Source organism: Hyperoodon ampullatus, assembly GCF_949752795.1.
Source record: "Hyperoodon ampullatus genome assembly, chromosome: 19".
Lineage (NCBI taxonomy): Eukaryota > Metazoa > Chordata > Mammalia > Artiodactyla > Ziphiidae > Hyperoodon > Hyperoodon ampullatus.
Window position 1 is genome coordinate 38,545,034 of NC_136932.1, and position 20,071 is coordinate 38,565,104.

The 20,071-nt window shown below is 51.6% G+C and overlaps 2 protein-coding genes across 6 annotated transcripts; both read left to right on the top strand.

Annotated features, from left to right (window-relative positions):
• Positions 1-741: 741 nt before the first annotated feature.
• TMEM107 (transmembrane protein 107) lies at positions 742-2,411 on the top strand (the record flags this gene model as incomplete). 5 transcript variants are annotated; one of them, XM_079724760.1, is made up of 5 exons in its annotated part: positions 742-828; positions 996-1,063; positions 1,148-1,266; positions 2,019-2,115; positions 2,342-2,411. In XM_079724760.1, 5 exons carry the CDS (start codon positions 742-744, stop codon positions 2,409-2,411), a joined length of 441 nt encoding a protein of 146 aa, XP_079580886.1. The 5 variants fall into 5 exon arrangements, with proteins under 5 accessions (XP_079580886.1, XP_079580888.1, XP_079580887.1 ...); XM_079724762.1 differs by having other exon boundaries at positions 2,019-2,094; XM_079724761.1 differs by having other exon boundaries at positions 1,166-1,266.
• An 11,900-nt stretch (positions 2,412-14,311) lies between these two features.
• Positions 14,312-16,494, top strand: VAMP2 (vesicle associated membrane protein 2). The gene is made up of 5 exons (XM_079725251.1): positions 14,312-14,347; positions 14,839-14,959; positions 15,450-15,608; positions 15,704-15,755; positions 16,356-16,494. Coding segments are annotated over exons 1-5 (351 nt in total). The 5' UTR covers positions 14,312-14,345; the 3' UTR covers positions 16,373-16,494.
• Positions 16,495-20,071: the final 3,577 nt, after the last annotated feature.

Consider the following 20,071-nt stretch of genomic DNA (forward strand, 5'->3'; position numbering starts at 1 on the left):
TGATCAAGGTGTCTGGGGAGTTGGTTGGGGGGAACCAGAATCAAGGAAGGTTCAGGTATGGGGTCCGCCGACAACCAGGGGCTCCGGGAGAATAAACGACAGCCGGACAATGTAGGGGCATCCACCTCTCCAAGTTCGGCCCAGGGCAGGTGGAAGCTAAATGGATGCGGAGAATGGAAGAAAAGAGAGTGTCCAGGCCTCAGGCATGGCGATGCCCTAAGGCCGGCGTGGCGGTGACAGTGGTATCCGGAGGGTCGTCCTGGGCAGCGCAGCGGGGGCTGGGGGCCGGGCGGCTCCCGGCGTGGGCATCGGGGAGGAAGGAGTGTCCCGGGCTAGGCAGGGCGGGTTTCCGTTCGCCGGGGCTGCGCCGGCAGAGTCGGCAGTGCGAACCGCGCCACCGCCGCACACTCTCAGGTGCCGATAGCTCGGCTGCGCGCGGGGAGAGGGCTGGCTGTCCGCACCCGGCCGGGATGAGGTACAGAGGACCCGTACCCGCGATCCTCTAGGAGTTCTCGGCGGCGCGATGATTTACCGCTCTCGCGATATTTTCAGAGATTCCCGTCGTAGCCCCCGCTTATGCGGTTACCAAGGCAACTGGGCGGCACCAGCGCGAGCGGGAAGGCAGAGTACGTCGAATTTTTGTAGGCTAGCCTGGGAGACTTGAGGAGTGGCCCTCCCTGAGCTTCCAGTCCCAGAGACCACGGCCTCTGCTCCAGGCGGTAACCCTTAACCCTGGGGGCCATGGGTCGGATCTCGGGACTCGTGCCCTCTCGCTTTCTGACGCTCCTGGCGCATTTGGTGGTCGTCATCACCTTATTTTGGTCGCGGGTAAGACCCATGGCTCCCCTCCTCTCGCCCCCCTTCCCACCTTGGGGTGGTCCCAGCCCCACCGCACCTTTTCCTCCGGGGCCTTACCCGGTGGGGTCCTCCCATTCCACCGCTATCCGCCGCTCGACCCTCTTTCAACTTCTCTTTCTTTCTGCCCTGCTCCCCAGGACAGCAACATCCAGGCCTGCCTGCCTCTCAGGTTCACCCCCGAGGAGTATGAAAAGCAGGACATGCAGTGAGCACTTGGGGCAGGGTGGTCAGAATTAAGCAGTAGTGGGAGTGAAGGGGTGTTAGAAAAAGGCCAGAAGGCCTAAGCCAACTCCCTTCCTTTCTGCAGGCTGGTGGCAGCGCTCTCTGTCACCCTGGCCCTCTTTGCAGTGGAGCTGGCCGGTTTCTTCTCAGGAGTGTCCATGTTCAACAGCACCCAGAGCCTCATCTGTATCCTTTCTACTTGTGCACCTTTCCTGTGCGGCCCATTTCCATCTTAATGCCCTTCAGCCACCTAACTAGGCCTTTCTGGCACAGTGGTGTTTGCCCTGGCAGGCAAACAGAATCACTCCAGTTGAGAGATCTTCTTAGGTAATGTAGAAGATTTAATACAATCTTTGATCACTTGTTAAGCTCCTGCTATGAGTCAGGCACTGAAGATCTCAAAATGGGAGTAAAACACAGTTTTCTCTCTTGAGGAAGAGGCAGACACACAGACAGACATGTGTAATTCAGTGTGATAAGCACTGTGCCATAGGATGTGTAAAGATGTGAAGCAGTATGGGAACGCAGAAGAGACTGAGGAAGATGGATCAGGGAAGGCTCTTGACACTGGGATAGTGGACGGGGAGGACCAGTGTGCTGGAGAGTGATTCTAGCAGGGTGTATAATGTCACTGTGAGCATTCCCGTGTGCTTGGAGTAGATGGGCAGCCTACTACTTCACCTGATAGATATGGGGTGGCGGTAGCTTGGGGCCCCAGCTGTGCAAGCTCAGTTCCAGCCTCCACTCACATGGCAGTTCTAAAACTCAGAAGTCAGGGCTGCTGGCTCTGGCCTTTGCAGTGTGGCAAAGGGAGCAAGAGGTGCCCTGCTCCCCAGGAGGTGAACCAGAATGCAGATGCCAGTCCCACCACTGGCCTTTTCTGGCCCATCACTATCTATTGATCCAAAGGCTTTCCTTGACTCTGGTGCGTTCCCAAGCCATTGGGGCTCACTGTAGTGCATCTGTGGCCCTATCCTTCTTCATATTTGAGCGTTGGGAGTGCACCACGTACTGGTACATTTTTGTCTTCTGCAGGTATGGTAGCACCCAATGTTTGAGGACGGGGAAGGATGGTTTACTTTAAATCTGAAGGTTTCCCCTACCCAGCCCTTTACTCCATGTATAAGATATCAGATCCACTCAACATCCCGTGGTCTTTTTGAGGTCCCCCACTCCTACACTTTGGGGGTGGGATTGCTGGCTTGGGGATTTGGATATTTTTATTGGAAGGGACCCTGAACCCATCACTTACCTTCCGTAGTGCCATCCCAGCCGTCACCGAAATAGCATTATTCATCAGCGTCTTTGGGCTGAAAAAGAAACCTTTCTGATACCTTCGTGACTGGAAGTAGGGATGAAGGCTGGAGAAGCGAGGGACCACTCGCCGTTCCTGGAAGAAGGAAACCATAGGCTTCAGCCCTCCCCCTAAAACTGCATTTGGTGGAGGATGTCAGTGTTAGGGTAATTGTCTCTCGAGTCTGGAGTTATGAGTTTTGTTTACAGTTCTTCGTAAAAAAATATATTTTAGGGTAAGATCAAGACTTACAGGAATTCCCTGGCGGTACAGCGGTTAGGACTCCGCGCTTCCACTGCAGGGGGCGCGTGTTCGATCCCTGGTCGGGGAACTATGATCCCGCATGCTGCGCAGCGTGGCCAAAAAAAAAAAGAAAGAAAGAAAGATCAAGACATAAAAATTTCAGGAGAAACTTGGGGTGGCCAATCTACTATAGAAACGGAACAGTCTTGCACTCTAAGATACTAGGTGTCGCTTTTATTTTGGTTATTACGGTAGATTTCTGGCGGAAGGGAGTGGGCGGGGATATGTAAATAAAGTGAGGCGGCCGGGTAGGACAGCAAGCTCTTAAGTGAGTGGAGCGTTCTGGGAAGAATTAGCCTATGCTTTTTTTGACGGCAAATGCAAAAATATATTTTATAACATCTGCAAACAAATGTAGCAACAGAAATGGAAGAACCTAGATAGCTTTAGGTTGCTCGGGCTAACGTGTTGGATTCTCACCCTCGCTCTAAGTGGAATCTTTTTCCCAGAGTACGGAATGCCCCAGGGTAGTCTGTATCGTCAGGTAGGATAATCCTTACCTGTTTCTCCTTTTGGAGAACAGAATAGAAAATGATGATTGGAGCTCGCATGATTTCGTGATTAGCGGCTGTGCGTAATCAGGCTTCGCAACATCCTGATTGCTCCTTTCTGATTCTTTCTGACGATCCTTATTTTTGGTGTAGTTTTTTTCGTGGGTAGAAGACAGCCGTTTTTAGCGGTATGGTGTACTTACCAAAAAAAAAAAAAAAGGTGTTTTATAGGTCTCACGGTGTTGATCATGTGTGGAGTACAGGCCTTTTTTAAAATCTGTTGGTGTTGAGGTTTTTTGTTTTTTTTTCAAGAAAGAGAGCTTAGTTTTTTTTTTTATTGGAGAGGTTGTGTGGTGGTAATTCCTAGGCATATGTTATCAAGCTTCTAAATTTTTTAATTACGTATTATATGTATCCTTGGTTTTTGGGAAGTGGGTTTTCTGTGTTTTAGTTTTATTCCGGAAGTATTAGTATCGAAGTTTCCATATTATTCTGCAGGAGAGGGTTGGATGTTTTCCTTCAGTTTCCTTGTAGTGGGTTCTTCCTTTCAAGAACCTGAAGAACCTTGTTTTCGGTCGATAGTCTATTTAAGAGTACCTCATTTCTGCTTGGTAGTTTATAGCAAGAATACGTTCAAAAAGAAGTTATTGAAACGCACTCTTTCGCATTGCGAAAACTACAGGAGTCGAAGGTTTTTGATTTGTCACGGGGTATTTGCAAGGTCACGTTTCCAAGAGAAGGTTTGTTGTTTGTTGGGAAGGTTTTGTTTGTATGTTTCAGTTCTAAAAGGTGGAGTCCAGCCTTTTTTTTTTTTTTTCCTTTTTGGGCGGTACGCGGGCTTCTCACTGTTGTGGCCTCTCCCGTTGCGGAGTACAGGCTCCGGCCGCGCAGGTTCACCGGCCATGGCATACGGGCCCAGCCGCTCCGCGGCATGCGGGATCTTCCCGGACCGGGGCACGAACCCGCGTTCCCAGCATCGACAAGCGGACTCTCAACCACTGCGCCACCGGAGAGCCCCCAGACCGTTTTAAACAAGCAAAAAGGCATGCAAGGAGGTGTTTCCTGGTGATGCCCTGCAGGTGATTCCTATACGTACATAAACCTTTCCTAGCTGTTTTCTGGCAGAGCTTCTTTATGGATACTCATTGTATGCTGTAGTAGGCACTGACGGAGTAGATGTTTGATCCTCGGCCATCACGGATATTGCGGCTCATGGAAAGAGAGAGAAGTATCTGGTACTCCCAGAGTAGTTTAGTTCTAAATTGTGATAAAAGCTGCAGAGGCGATTTACAGGTGCTACGAAGGAGTAATGAAATTGCCCAAGGTGGCAGGAGTGCTGCTTCTCAGGAGCTGTTTGAGTGAGGTCCTCGAGTGTGGCTGGAGCAGAGAAGAAAGGGGGCAGGTTGTCCGCGAGGAAAAAAAGGTGGACCTTTGCAACGTCACGGGTTCGAGCCCTGGCTCAGGAGAAGCCCACATGCCGCGGAGCAACTACGCCCGTGCGCTATAACTACTGAGCCTGAGCGCTGGAGCCTGCAAGCCACAACTCTTGAAGCCTACACGCATTAGAGCCTATGCTCCGCAACAAGGGAAGCCATGCAGCCACGACAATGAGAAGCCCATGCACCACCACGAAGACCCAACGCAGCCAAAAATAAATTAATTTAAAAAGAATCTTGAAGTGTCAGGTCTGTAGGCTGTTACACTGTGAATAGCACAGAAAGTTGAGGATACATTCCAGGGTTTGAAAACTGTTGTCAGTTTCAGCAAAGAAATCACTCAAGTCATTGAGGAATCTGTGAGGTTTCAGCATATCGTGTGTCTCATTTTTGTCTTACTCAAAAATATAAATGAAAAACATCAACCAACATTCACGTTGGAACTGCACTTGTACTTAGGATATAACTCCATTTATGAAATCATGGATACAGAGTAGCATTTACAATAAAGAATATTGTACATTTTATTATTTGTGGATTCTGTTACATATCCTTTATATCAGTAAAATTTATAATAAACTTATGTACATTCACAAATGCGTACTTTTTTTTGGAAAGTGAGTTGTTAAACATTTACCAGCACTTTCTTGCTCCTGCAATCCCAAGAAGCCTCTCATCACCAGTGATTCTTTGTTCCTAAATCCAGAGGTTCCCTCTCAGACTAGAGTTTGATCTCTTTCCAATATGTTGACCACTCCCCTCATTTGAAATTTGTTCTCCCTTCGTTTCTGAAATGAGTTCCCCTGGCTTACCTCCCCCAGTTCTGGCTGCTCCTTCTTAGGCTCAGCTAATGAATATTGACTGAGAACCCACAGCTGGCCAGTCACTGGGGACATATTACCGGGTTGTCACCTCTGCTTGCCTCTTAAGTGCCGGTGGTCACTACTCCTTGGGTGACTTCATCCACCTCTTGTCTTCAGACACCACCCAGATGCTGCTGGTTTCCATGCCTTGGCTCTCTTCTGTGCTCCCCAGCCTGGGGCAGAGACCGGAAGCGAGCTGTGGAGCCAATCCTGGGGTTAACATGCACCCTCTCTCCTTGGTTGTGTGATCACCAACAGGTCACTAAACCTCTCTGTGCCTCAATTGCTTCATCCACACTTCAGAAGTACTTACTACAAGCACCTCAACTATCTATCTCTTAGCCAACACCAGAGGCTTTGCCAATTAGCATCAAAAATAGGTTTTCATTTTATTGTGAAATTAGTGGCTTGTTAATCAGTATCAGCCAGTCATGAAAAAACAAATACTGCTCGATTCTACTTATATGAGGTACCAAGAGTAGGCTCAAAGTCATAGAGACGGAATGTAGAACGGTGGTTGCCAAGAGCCGGGGGAGAGGAAAAGGGGGAGTTGTTTAATGGGTAGAGTGTTTCAGTTCTGCAAGATGAAAAGAGTTCTGGAGATTGGTTGTACAACAATATGAATGTACTTAGCACTACTGCATTGTACACTTAAAAATGGTTAAGATGGGGCTTCCCAGGTGGCGCAGTGGTTGAGAGTCCGCCTGCCGATGCAGGGGACATGGGTTTGTGCCCCGGTCCAGGAAGATCCCACATGCTGTGGGACGGCTGGGCCCATGAGCCATGGCCGCTGAGCCTGCGCATCCAGAGCCTGTGCTCCACAACGGGAGAGGCCACAACAGTGAGAGGCCCGCGTACCGCAAAAAAAAAAAAAAAAAAAAAAGAGGTTAAGATGGTAAGTTTTATGTGTTTTTTATAATTTAAAAGTAAAAAAAAAAAAAAAAAAATCAGTGGGGAAAGGGATTAGTCAATAAAGTTTATTAGAACAACTGAGTAGCCATTGGGGGGAAAATATGGATCAATACCTTATAATTTTAGATCACAGAGAAGTTTCAAAAACAGTACAAATGTCCTGTATACCCTTCACCCAGCTTCTCCAGATGTTCACATCTTGCATAGCTATGGTATAATTATGGAAACCAGGAAATTAGTGTTGATACAATACTATTAACTAATCTACAAGTCATATTTGAATTTTTCCAGTTTTCCCATTAATGCATTTTTTCTGACTCAGGATCTAATCCAGGATTTCACATTGCATTTAGTTGTCACGTCTCCTTAGGCTTTTCTAATCTGAGACAGTCCCTGTCTTTTTTTTTTTCCTTTCATGATCTTGACACATTGTAGAGTACTGGTGAGTTATTTTGCAGAATGTCCCTCAATTTGGATTTGTCCAATGTTTCCTCGTGATTAGATTGAGGTTATGCATTTCTGGTCAGAATACCACAGAAGTAAATAGTTTGGAGTAGGGAAGACATAAGTATGAAAACAAGATGCAGAAGTCATAAAAGACTTCTTTCTTTCTTTCTTTCTTTCTTTATTTTTTGCGGTGTGCGGGCTTCTCACTGTTGTGGCCTCTCCCGTTGTGGAGCACAGGCTCTGGACGCACAGGCTCAGCGGCCATGGCTCACGGGCCCAGCCGTTCCGCAGCATGTGGGATCTTCCCGGACCGGGGCACAAACCCGTGTCCCCTGCATCGGCAGGCAGACTCTCAACCACTGCACCACGAGGGAAGCCCAAGACTAATATATTTAAATATGTATTTAAAATGTTAAAAGTATGCATGGTAAAAAAAAAAGCGAAAGTTAAAAGATAATTGAAAATCTAAAGAAAAATATTCATAACTCGTATTAGAGAGAGCTAATTTTGATACATAAAAATGTCCTACAAATCTGTAAGAAAAATACCGACAACCCAATAAAAATGTACAAAAAACTGTACAGACATTTCGCAGAAAAGGAAATATAAAGAACTCTCAAATATAGGAAGAGATGCCTGACTTCATTCAGCATAAGACAGATGCAAATCATGCCTAACTTACATTCTCAATGACCAAGAAGTTTCATAGAGAGTTGAAGAGGGTATTGGGTTTAAGTAAACAAGCCTCACCTGTTTGTTGGTGGAATAAAAATTGGTAACACATCCACCTGAGAGCAATTTGGCAATATTCCATCAAAATCAAAATCAATCACAAAGACCCATACCCTTTGACCTAGGACTTTCACATCTAGGAATTAGCCCTTCAGATTTGCACACAGGTAGAATGGGGATGTGTAGATTATTCCTTGCAGCTTTGCTTGTATTGGCAAAAGATTGGAACCAAATGTCTGTCAACAGGGGATTGGTTACACTACATTACCACGTAACACTGCAGCCAGGACAAAAGCAAACCTTATACACAGTTATGGAACAGTCTCCAAGATACTTAAGTGACAAAAGCAAGTTACAGAACAGTTTGTGTTCTTCCATTTGTGTAAAGAAAGGTGGAAAGCTATGTGCACAGAGCATCTCTGGAAGGAGGGAAACTACTGGGAGGACTGGGGCTGAGAGGTGGAAGCTGGAGGGCTGGGAGAAAAGGGTGAGAGAGACTTTCTCCATATGCTCTTTTGAATTTTTGGAATTTTGAACCACATTCTTTTTTTTTTTTAAACTAACATTTTAAAAGAATGTGAGCCTGCAGCTGCTTCTGTTCCCTGTCTGGAAATGAAGCTAAGGCAAAGGGCAGCAGGGCTGGAAACAGAGAACCAGATCCCTGATGACATCACCTGAGTACCTGGACCCTGCTGTTTCCAGCTACACTCCAGTCTTGTGAGCCCTCAAAGCCTCCTTTCTGGTTTAAGTCTGTCTGAGCTGTGTTGTCAAGTGTCTTGATCATTACGTCCATCAAAGATCATGGTGGGTGCTTTTTTTTCCCTCCAGCTTTGTTGAGGTATAATTGACAAACATGATGTGTTGTGGGTTTTTTTTTTTCTTTCCTTTTGGCCGCATGGCACGGCTTGCGGGATCTTAGTTCCCCGACCAGGGATTGAACCTGCACCCTCAGCAGTGAATGAGCAGAGTCCTAACCACTGGACCACCAGGGAATTTCCCCATGCTCTGTTTAATGATCTCTTTTCTTGTATATTATTGTAGCTCCTGGTGCCAGCACGGTGCCCGGCATTGTAGAGTGAAAGAGCCCTCATTTAACAAATGAGGAAGATGAGGCCCAAGAAGAAAGCTATTCGCTTGAGGTCATCAGGCAGACAAGGAGATCTGGGACCAGAACCTGAGACTCCTGGCTGTCAGGCCAGATCAGTTGACTCAATTCAGCAAGTGTTTGAGAGAGGAGCTTGTTAACCCCAGTGAATTTCTATTGAATAATGAATGGAAGGTTGCAGAGTGAGGGTATGGGATCAGGAGGCCTCCCAGGCCTGCTGGGCTGGGCTCTCCTTTAAAACACTCCTCACTGAGACTGCGGTTCACCACCATTCATTATTCATTTGCCTGCCTGGCTTCTGCACCGTGCTTGGTACCTGAGAAGGGAGAACTACACAGATTAAAAAGGTACCAGTTTATGTACTATATTATGTTGCATACAAAAAAAATTTAAGAGATATTCTAAATATGAAAGAAAACATTGACTAACCAATTTAATAAAAGATCCCACCAAGGCATTTCTCTGAGCCTAGGTTTCCCCAAATGTAAAATCAAGCCGATACCTACTTCATAGGATTGTCCTGAGGGCTGACTGATGGTGGGAGGTATTTACAACAATGTCACTAAGAGCACTGTTGTAACAGCGGAAAAATTGGAAACAACCTAAAAGCTGGTCCTTGGACTTCCCTGGTGGTCCAGTGGTTAAGACTCCACGCCCCAAGGCAGGGGGCACGGGTTCCATCCCTGGTCAGGGAACTCAGATTCTGCAAGGAGCGGTCAAAAAGAAAACAGAAAAAAAATCCAAAGTTGGTCCTTGAGGGACTAGTTAAATAAACTGTGGTGAGACTTCTGGCTAAACATGGAAGACATGTAAACATGAGCATTTGTCTTCTCTCCCTTCCATAACTAAACTGGATAACAGGAGAGGCGTCAGAGAGGCATGTATGTACAAGGACAAAGACCCGGAGAGAAGACAGCAGTGGATAAAATGATTCCAACAGGCTTTAGAGGCTGGACAGTGGCCTAAGGGTGGTGACAGAATGAACAAGAAATGATGCTCGAAGATCCTGGAGGTCCCTAGACTCCAGGTCAGGGCCTGGCTGAACACAGAGGGTGGCCGAGAGCCTGTGTTCAGGATGTCGAGACCCCTAGGTCTCCCTCACCTCTCACATCTTTTTTTTGTTGTTGTTGTTGGGGGTAGGAGGTTAGTAAGTTATTTATTTATTTATTTATTTATTTATTTATTTATTGCTGTGTTAGGTCTTCGTTTCTGTGTGAGGGCTTTCTCTAGTTGTGGCAAGCAGGGGCCACTCTTCATCGCGGTGCGCGGGCCTCTCACTATCGCGGCCTCTCTCGTTGCGGAGCACAGGCTCCAGACGCGCAGGCTCAGTAGTTGTGGCTCACGGGCCTAGCCGCTCCGCGGCATGCGGGACGCTCCCAGACCAGGGCTCAAACCCGTGTCCCCTGCATTAGCAGGCAGATTCTCAACCACTGCGCCACCAGGGAAGCCCCACCTCTCACATCTGAGTCACACACACCGACCCTCCGCACACTCATTTTTGGGGAGGCTTTGGACTTGGGGACCCCAGGCGCAGCAGAGGTGAGGCTTGAAGCCAGAAACAGGAACTCCCACCCTGCCCTCCCAACCCACACCCATGCAGGACAGGGATGGAGAATGGAGGATATTCTTCTCTCAAAAAACTGAACGGCCCCAGAGAAAGCCTGCCACCTGTCAACATTTGGGAGTCTGCGTGAAAAGGCTTCCACTGTCCTACAGCAAAGCGGACAGTCAATGAGTGCCCTCCCCCTACACATGCGCGCGCGCGCACACACACACACACAGAGCTTCCGCTTCTTGCTGGCTCCCTATTAGATATTAACAGAGAGCCAATGACCAGCAGACATTTAAGGAAAGCCTCCAAAATGAAAAGAGAGAGACTCCTCCCATATATTCCTCCCAGATATTAAAAAGCCTATCAAAGAAATCTGGAAGAAATAGAGAAACTAGGAAGCACAAGAAAAAAAGAAAATAACTCTATAATTGGAAAGTTAAAAAAAATGGAAGGGGAAACTCAATGCATATAGTCTGTTAGCATTTGTATTTTTGAAGAGAAAAGAAGTATCTATGTCTGTGTCTCTGCACCAACCATTCTGGAGGATTTACAAGACTGAAACAGCAGCTGTGTGGAAGAGGGGTCTTGGGTGGCTCAGGACAAAGGCTCGCTGTACGTTCTTTCGTACCTTTTGAATTTTGATTGTTATCTATTTCTTGGGTTACAATATAATACTGCATTTAAAAAACATAGATGCAGAGAGATGCGAGAAGATATTGCACTTTGGAAATTAAAAAGGTAATCAACATCCATCTTTATTTAAGGATAAAGAGTAATAGAAAAAAACAAATATAACAAAAAACTTTTTTTCCCCAAAAGGAGGACACAGGAAAACTCCCAGAAAGTAAAACAAGAAGATGAAGTGGGGGGTGTCCAAGGGAACCTCAGTTTTATGTCTAGTGTTTTAATATTTTTTGAGGAGAATGCAGTCATATTATTTGCGTAATTAGGACACTGAACGTGGGTGGCAATCCATGTAAAGCTCCTCACATGCAGTAGGTACCTGGTAGTTTCCCTTCCCTCCAGGAGCCCAGGGATTGGCAGGCAGCCCTGAGCCTTCCAGTTTGGAGGGTAGAGCCCTTGGTCCCCATTCCATGCAGCCCTCTCAGGGGCATGATTCTCCTCCTAATTAGAAGGCCTTTTCTGTACATGCTGTGTTGAGGGACACACAAGGTCTCTGAAATTAATTACTAGTTTGGTCAAGTTTGACTCATGTGGATGGAGCAAGTTCATGAGTCAGTGGGGCATTGACCCAGCTCCCTTCCACCCCAACTTTGAAGTCAGTTGTTAGAAGAGGAAAAAGCAATAAAAGAAAACCTTTATTAAACCTTTATTAAAGGTCTCTGCCATGCCGCCTACGTCAGAATCATTGGAGGTGCTTGGCCCCCTTGCACATCTTTTGAATGAGCGTTGGGAGTGGAGCCTGGAAATTTGGCTACCAGCCCCCAGAAGCAGGTAAATGTAGAAGTTACGATCTCAGTTATGCAAATATATTACTTTATTTTTCTTTAGTTCAATTTACCTCTATTTTGGGTCTCCATTCTAGCTGCTTGCAGAAAACATTCTCTTAGTCATTTCAAGGTGAACTCACCTGGTCTCCCCACCCCACCTCTTCTCCCACCTCCACCACTGATGTAAATGTGGGGAGTTCCCTAGCACCACAGTATAGGTGCGTGGGTGGGGAGGGCTGCTCAGTGAGCTGAGTGTCCTCTCTTGGGGATAAACCCTCCCGGGTCCCCGCCTCCATGGGTCCATGTGCTCTCATTTCTGTTCTGCTGCTGCTGCCCCCAGGATCCAAGAACAATAGCAATGTGCCAGCTTTCCAAGCCACACCACATGGCCTTGGCTCCCCCAGTGTATTCTGGGTTCCGTCCCTTCCATGTCCCCTGGACTTGGTCGTTGGGGAATGAGGATCACTCTTACACCCGTGTCTATCATTGTGTCTGGTCCTCCACTAGCTTCTCCCCTGCTAGCGTAGGGTGTCGGGGCAGGGTGTGGGTGGGGAGCACTGCCTGTTTGTACCCCCTTCCAACCTTACCTGTCTGAGACCCAGACCCTGAGGCTTTTGAACTCAAAAGCCTGGAATTTGGCGTCTTTGTTCTCTGGCTAGAAAGTAATCTCAGGGCCAAAAAGCAAGAGCTAGGGCTTCCCTGGTGGCGCAGTGGTTGAGAGTCCGCCTGCCGATGCAAGGAACACGGGTTCGTGCCCCGGTCCGGGAGGATCCGGAGGATCCCACATGCCGCGGAGCGGCTGGGCCCATGAGCCATGGCCGCTGAGCCTGCGCGTCCGGAGCTTGTGCTCCGCAACGGGAGAGGCCACAACAGTGAGAGGCCCGCTTACCGCAAAAAAAAAAAAAAAAAAAAAAAAGCAAGAGCTAGGCTCCCACAGCATCATCTGAGACAATCAGGGAAGCTGTTCTTTTCTTCCTTTTCACATAGGTTGAGCCACCCAGACGTTGTGTGTCAGTGCCCAAGGACCAGGGAAGTGGCGGCTCCCGGGAGGGGAAGGGAGCTGAGCGCATCTTATCTTAGATCTGCTGGGTCCCCACACCCAACACACACTCCCAGTTCACTCACCTCCCCCGGACAGCTGGGAAATGACACCTCTGGTGACAGAGCCAGTCCCAGGCTTCTGCTGGGAGGGGGTGGGGTGCTGCATGGGGGAGGCTGTCACACCCGGAGGCCCTGGGAAGCCTGGGTGGGGGAGGGAAGAAGCTAGCTCCTGTTTGTCTCAGAGACCAAGGCCACCAGCCTCCCCTGCCCACCTTCCAGGGACACAGTGAGCACCCCTGCCCCCCGGGCCACTAGGTCTTCTTCTTCACTCTTGAGGTTGGCCCTAACCCATCCCACCGGACAGGCAGCTCACCTGTTCCCATCTTCCCCTGCCTCAGGGGGCCAGTCCTTCTGGGAAGGAGCGGGGTGGGTGTGTCAGCTGCTGCGCCAGTTTAGAGGACCTGAACAGAGACCAGTCAGGGACGGCAGGGGTAGTGGATTATCTCCTACCGGGTCCCAGATCAAGCCATTTAACACATATACATGTAGCCTCTACATATGTAGTATATTTTGGGTCCAGAGCCAGGACAGGAGCTGTTAGGCTGACACCCATGAGGTTAATCCGCACGTACAGTAGTACCAAGTGCCTGGGTACCGCAGGTGCCGTCCCTGCCTACTTACTGTCCTTCCGCCTAAAGGAAAACCAAAACCACAAAAAAGCAAAAGTCCTGTCCTTTCACCCAGGCCCTGTGCCTGGGATCAGAGGTTGAGCCCTCCTGCTGCTGCCAGGGTAGCTGCCCCACTCTGGGACGGAGCTAGGTTTAGGCCAGTCTGCAGCCACCACCTGAAGCAGCCCCACGGGGCAGTCCCGTGCCCTCCTCCCGGCGCCCTAAGCTTGCCCCACCTCAGCCAGGCCTCTCTTGCCAAGGACCCCTGGTCTGAACCTCAGCTGTGAGGATCGTGTTGCTATCCCCCCTACTCAGCTGTCAGGGGCCCCAGACCTCCCTTGAGATATCCACCTGCGGGGCAAGGGGTTGGGGACCAACTGCCACCACTTCACCTCAGCAGCGGGGTCCCAGCTATCCGCATGGCCCGGGAACCTGCACTTGCCCCTTCTGATTTACCCCCGCCCGCCCATTCCACATGCTGAAGGCGGGTCAGCAGGCGTTGGGACCTGGGGGCAGGCCGAGACCTGGGGCTGAGTGGGGTGCGGACCGGTTGATGGGTTTCACGGGGGAGGAGGAGGACGTGTTTGGGGCTGAAGGGTGCCGTAAGGGCCAGGCGGCGGGGGCACGGGGACGACGGGGAGGGCTGTGGTCAGACCGGGTGGGCCAGCTGTTGGTGTGGGGAAGCCGCGGCCGCCAGGCTCCGGGCTCCCGGGCGATGAGGGAGTGGCTGGGGCTCCGCGGCGCCAGACCAGCTGCCCAGCCAGCCGCGATCTCCGCTCTCCGCGCCCCGCCCCCGCGGCCCGGCTGCCGACTACAGGCCCGCCGCGCCCCGCCCCCTCCCGCAGTGCCCGGATGTGAGTGACGTGCGGCCGCCATCTTCCTGTCCCGGGCAGCCAGCGCCAGTCGGAGCCAGCGCGAGCTGCTGCCGCCATCACTGCCGCTGCCAAGTTCTCCGCCCGCTGCCCCCGCCATGTGAGTTGGTGCCCGCGCCCGCACCGGGTGGCCCGCGCCGGCCGCCGCCCTTGGGTCCAGGCCCAGGGAGGGCCTGGGGTTCGACTCGAGCCCCCAGCGCGCCCCGCACCCCGAGACCAGGCCGGCGCCAGTGACTGCGCGCAGGCAGCCGGAGGGCCTCGCGTCCCCGGCTGGCCGCGCGGGCCCTGGCCGCGGGAGGGAGCGGACCCGGCGTGCGCCCGCCCCGCCCCTGTCATCGCTGCCGCCTGTCGTTTCGGTCCACCCTCATTTGACAGGCGGGGAAACTGAGGCCCGGGGGGGAGGGGGCCTCACTCAAGGTCACGCAACAACTCGCCCGCGGGGCCGGACGGAGTCCAGGGTTCCTATCGGGTGGCTTTCTTCCCGGGAAGGAGGAAGGGAGGGACGGATGGATGGACAGGCGGATGGGCGGGGCCCTGGCTGCGGGGCCAAGGGCTCCAGCCCTTGGGTCTTGATCCGTCCCTGCCCTTCAGGTCGGCCACGGCTGCCACCGCCCCCCCTGCCGCCCCGGCTGGGGAGGGAGGCCCCCCTGCGCCCCCTCCAAACCTCACCAGTAACAGGAGACTGCAGCAGACCCAGGCCCAGGTGGATGAGGTGAGTTGTGTGTGTGTGGGGGGCGGGTGTCAGAGGCCAGTGGGAAGGACCCTGAGGGTTGGGAAACAGGTGTGCGGGCCTATCTTGGGTTGGGGGTGATGGCAGTTCATGTTAATGAGTTAGGGGGCAAAAATATGCCATCATGCCCGGTCCTTGTCAGCCTGCAGTTGGGAGGGCCGCGAGGTGTCAGTCAGCCTTGCTAGCCTGGGGTGTTTCACCCTGGGCGGGTGTGTTCTGGTGACTGGCAGGCTGCTTGAGGCTCGGTAAATAGAGGGTGCTGCTGTGATATCTGTGATGTCTGGCTACCAGCAAGCCCGTGATGCGTGCTCCTTGGCGCATCTGCGGCTGTGCTAGGCATGTTCTGTGTATGTCCTTGTCATGTTAGCCAGGCAGCATCGGGGTGCGTGTTCCATATGTGGGCTCACGGTGGAGGAGTGCCCTTTGCGATGGGCCTTGGCACACTCCCCCTGCCTTGCGGGCCTTCCCCCAGGTGGTGGACATCATGAGGGTGAACGTGGACAAGGTCCTGGAGCGGGACCAGAAGCTGTCGGAGCTGGACGACCGTGCAGACGCACTCCAAGCAGGGGCCTCCCAGTTTGAAACAAGTGCAGCCAAGCTCAAGCGCAAATACTGGTGGAAAAACCTCAAGGTAAGGGTGGAGGCAGGCGGGAGGGCAGGTAGGAGGAGTGGTGGGTGACTGGAGTATCATGGTCTGTCTCACTAACCCTCCCTTCTCGCCCCCAGATGATGATCATCTTGGGAGTGATTTGCGCCATCATCCTCATTATCATCATCGGTGAGTAGGGTGGGAGTGGCTAGGGCCCTTTCTTGAAGAGGTTTCCCCTGTGATTTCTGGGTTTTGAAGGTCATTAACCTAGTTTTTACTGTTCAGCAGAAAGCACATGTAGCTGCCAGTAGAAGTTCTGATTCATCTACAGCCCCAAACCTTGAAGCTGTTTAGCTTGCTCTTTGCCTGATTCTGGGCAATTTCTGTTAAGATTTTTGGAAACAGGAAAGCTGGTGGATCCCCACTGCTCCCTTGAGGACCCTTTGGGCCTAGGAGCCCAGTCTGGGAACCCTGGAATTGGGGAGTGGGAGAGCAGCCAAGACCCAGGGGCTTGAGAAACAGCTAGGAAGCCAGCCACCCCACTGTCTGAGAGCTGTGGTCTCAGAGGCCCAGAGGATTAGGGGTCTGTGGCCTCAAGGAGTTGAAGAGACCTTGGAACCGACCTGTACAGCCTCTTTGTGTTACAGATGGAGAACTTGAGGCCAGGAGGGGAAGGGATGTCAACCAGCTGGGAGGTGGGGAAGGTGGGAGCAGGGCCGGGCTGACACACCGCTTTCTCTCTCTCTTTCTCCCTTCTCCCTCTTCTTCCTTCTCTTTCCCTCTCCACAGTTTACTTCAGCTCTTAAACCCCTGAGGAGCCTGCCCTGCCCAGAGAAGGGCCTCTCCCCCCACCCCCAGCTGCTCCTCCACCTCTCAGCCATATCTTCCAGCCCCACCTCCCCGGATCCGTGTGTGTGTGTTGTGTGTGTGCCCCCTTGTAAATAGCCAGCTGTTATTTATACATATATAATATTATATATATTTGGTCTGTTTGTAGTTTTATTACTAGAAGATTTTTTCCGGTTGTCCTTAACACCCCTTCCTGAGGTTCTCATCACCTCCTTTTTCTCTTTCCCTCCTTCCCTTTCTTCCTGACCAGCCCCAAGTCCCCTTCATTTGCATCTGTTATGCAGTCCCCTCTTCCTCTCCTTCCCTTGGATTTAGCTGATCCTTCCTCCCGCCCTGGACTTCTGCATACCTCCACCCCCCTGCAAAAAATATAAAAAGCAACTGTCCAGGCCTCCCTAGGTGCATCTGCTTTGCATCATTGGGAGGCTCCGAGACTGGTCCCTTATGGTCCTAAGAATCCCAAGGTCTTCTGGGAGCTTCCAGCATGTTAATTAGCATCCATTTGCCTACTGACATCCCTTTTGGTTTCCTTCTACCCCCCATTTTCTCTTCTGTTCAGTCTCTCAACCTGTGTTTCTTTTTTACTGAGGAGTTAGTCCCTGTTGGTCCTTGTATCACACTTTTCATTTGCATGACGTTACTTGCAGGTGGTGGGGAGCCTGGGCTTTTGGGGAGCCAGGCTGTTCTGGCCCCAGGATCGCCCCCTCCTAGCACCCCTAGTCCAGTTTGCCTCCCCTACCCCGATTTTCCAAACCTCTTGTCCCTCCTTTCCCTCCCCCCAGCTGGTGTGTAAGTGTCTTGGAGTTCAGTGTGTTATGATGGACCAATAATTCTGCCACTTGGAGTCTCTCCCCACATTCCTGCTCCCCAGTTTCCATGTGGGGTGCTCAGTTGACATTCCCATGGGGTCTCCCTCCCATCTGCCTGATCTGCCTCCTCCTCCTCCCACCAGGAGAGTTGGGGGTTGGCCACAATCTGATCTCTCTTGGGAGAGGTGGCTGCCAGTGTGTCGGGGGGGTCATCACTGCCTTGGGGAGGATGGGGCAGGGCAAAGAATCCCCCCAGTTCCTTCCTGAAATCTCTGGCCCCACCCCTGCTGGGGGCTGGACTGAAATCCCTCCTCCCTCATTGGGGGGTGTTGCCCCGTCACTGCCCAGCTCCTCTGACTGCCCCCTTGAACTCAGACTGGGGGTACTGGTCACTGCCAATGTGTGCATGGGACGCGCTGCAAGACGGGGATTCTTGCCCCTCTCCGGGTCTCCTCCTTGGGTGAAATGATGAAGGAAGGGTCTAATGTCTTTTTAAATGGCACAATTTTAGGGGTCTGAGGGTGCAGTCCCTTAACCTGCCACTGGAGGGCACCCCCTAAACTTTCTTTCCCCCACAGTCGAGGTTCCTTTGTGGAGGGGGAGCAGGGAGATCGAAGCTGTGGTGTGAAAGGGTAGGGAGAGATGCTGGGGGTGAGGGTGCTGTGTTCTAGACCCCCCATATTATCCCAGTATCCCCTGCCCCCCTTCCCTCACCCCATGCCCCCAATTCTGTGGCGCATCCAGATTGTGAAAATGTACAATAAATGTGTAATGAGTAACCAGGTGGTGTTTTTAAGATCTTTTCTTAACCAGTGGGAAGCGTATTGGATCTGCAGGTGTAACAGGAAGGTTGAGAAGATACATCTGGAAGGGACAGCTTTGCCAGGGGGCCTGACCTTGGGCAGGGCAAAGGCAAAGTGTGATTCACCAAGTGGCCACGAGGGGGCACCAGGAGTTGATAATGGGAAGTGTTCATAATCCCAGTGTCTCTCCGTCCGTGAACCCTGAGGTCTGGGCTTCCCAGCTCCGCCCCCCCTTCCCTGCGGGCATGCTCCTGCTGTTTATTGGATCCCTTTCTACTCCTTGATTTAAGTCTCAAATGCTCTGCAGTCTCTCCCGTGGTCATTTACTCCTAGGCCTGAAGTAGATGGACAACTGTGAAACATCTCTCCCTCATTGTGCCTAGCACAGTGCTAACATCCGGAAGGCGTTAGTAAATACTTATTGAACAAAACAGCTCAGGGAGATCCAGCTGAGTGCGGTGTGGAGCTGGCTGTAGATGGCCTGCTGGCCCTGCACTCTGTTGTCCGACTGGTGGCTCTAGACCCCCTACTGAACTCCTTTAACCTCCAGCTCCATAACGCCCTTGATGTGGCACCCTAGCATCCCTGCCCACAGGCACTTTTAACAGTGGGTGGCGAGTGCTAGGTGAGTTCTGGAGGGCCCACTTTTCTGGGCTGCAGCGTGAGGATTCAGCAGCCTAGGAAACGTAACTAGTGTTTCCCAAACTTTTAGGCTCCTAAGAACTACCGGGAATGCTTTTAAAAATAGATTTTCAGGCCCCATCCCCGGTGATTGATTCAGCAGTTGTAAGGGACCCAGGTGATTCTTATTATGTATACAGTCATTATAATGGTCATCACTTGTTACGGGCTTACTATTTTCAAGACAGTGCTCAGGGCCTTCTTGTGCTTCATCTACTGAGTCCTTCACATGTTTAGGATTCCCGCAGGCCTTAGGACCCACCTTTATCGTATCAGGGACCTGAGTTCAAATCTTGACCCCACTAGAGACTAGCGTGTTAATCCGGATACATTATGTAACCTCTCTGGATCTCAGTCTCATTTATGAGACAGTGGGAAGTAGATCAGTCGCCTCCTCCGGGTTTGTAAGAAGCGCATGGCCTGGCCCACAAAAAATATAATCTGGGAGGTGGCTATCATCTTCATCGTTACCACGCGGCACTAAGACCTGAAGACCGCTTCACCGTAAGGCCAGCAGCTTCCAGCTTCAGGGAGCTTCAGGAACCCAGGTCCGCAGTCCCAGCGCGGGGGCGCTCTTGTCACGCGCGTGACGGCTCACAAAGCGCCCCCACCAAAGCCACCACCGCTCATATCTGCGGCAGACTCGGCCGTCCTGGGTTAGCGTGTCGTCAAGGAAAATCCCCAGCTTCTAGGTAAACAAGTTGCCGCGTGAGATCGCCCGCACGTGTCCTCTACAGCTCCGGGACCTCTCAGCCTATGAGAAAATTTGGAGGACTGGACTGGCGCCTGCGTCACCGACCTAGGCAGGTCGGGGGACGCTGCCACAGCCAATAAGAACTTCGGAGGTGGGTGCGGGCGTGGCTTTCGGTCAGCTTCCAATCAACGTGCTAGGGTGGCCCCTTCCGCACGTGAATCTGTTACTGCTGGTTGGCAAACTGACCAATGAGAAGAAGAGGGAGGCGGGCGGCGCCAATGGCGGCTGTGCGGGGGCTGGGCGGCCGCACGCGGCGCGGGGCATGGGTCGGCGTCCTTCGGCCAATAAGCTTGAGGGGCGTGGCATCCTGGTCGGCGGGAGGGCCTGGAGAAGCGAAAACAAGTCTCCTTGATCCTAGTTGGGAAGAAATTGGACGGCGTGCGCGCTGAGCGGTAAGTGCTCAGGCGTGGAGGGTGAGGAGCGGCGGTCGGTATGGGTTTTTCCGCGGTAGTTCTGTAAGGAGGGGTGTTAATGCATTGCCGTGAGGGGGATCTTGCAAATGCGTTATCACCGCGGTGGGAGCTCTGATGGTTGCGGGGGAGTAGGGGCTGCGAACTCAGCTCTAGAGAGAGGGGAGCGGGAATCCCTGACATCAAATCCCTCAACGCC

Excerpts from the sequence above, each read along its gene's own strand:
- VAMP2 (XM_079725251.1), top strand. Across the intron at positions 14,960-15,449 it reads CCCAGGCCCAGGTGGATGAG|GTGGTGGACATCATGAGGGT; the intron begins GTGAGTTGTGTG and ends GCCTTCCCCCAG. Across the intron at positions 15,609-15,703 it reads ACTGGTGGAAAAACCTCAAG|ATGATGATCATCTTGGGAGT; the intron begins GTAAGGGTGGAG and ends TCTCGCCCCCAG.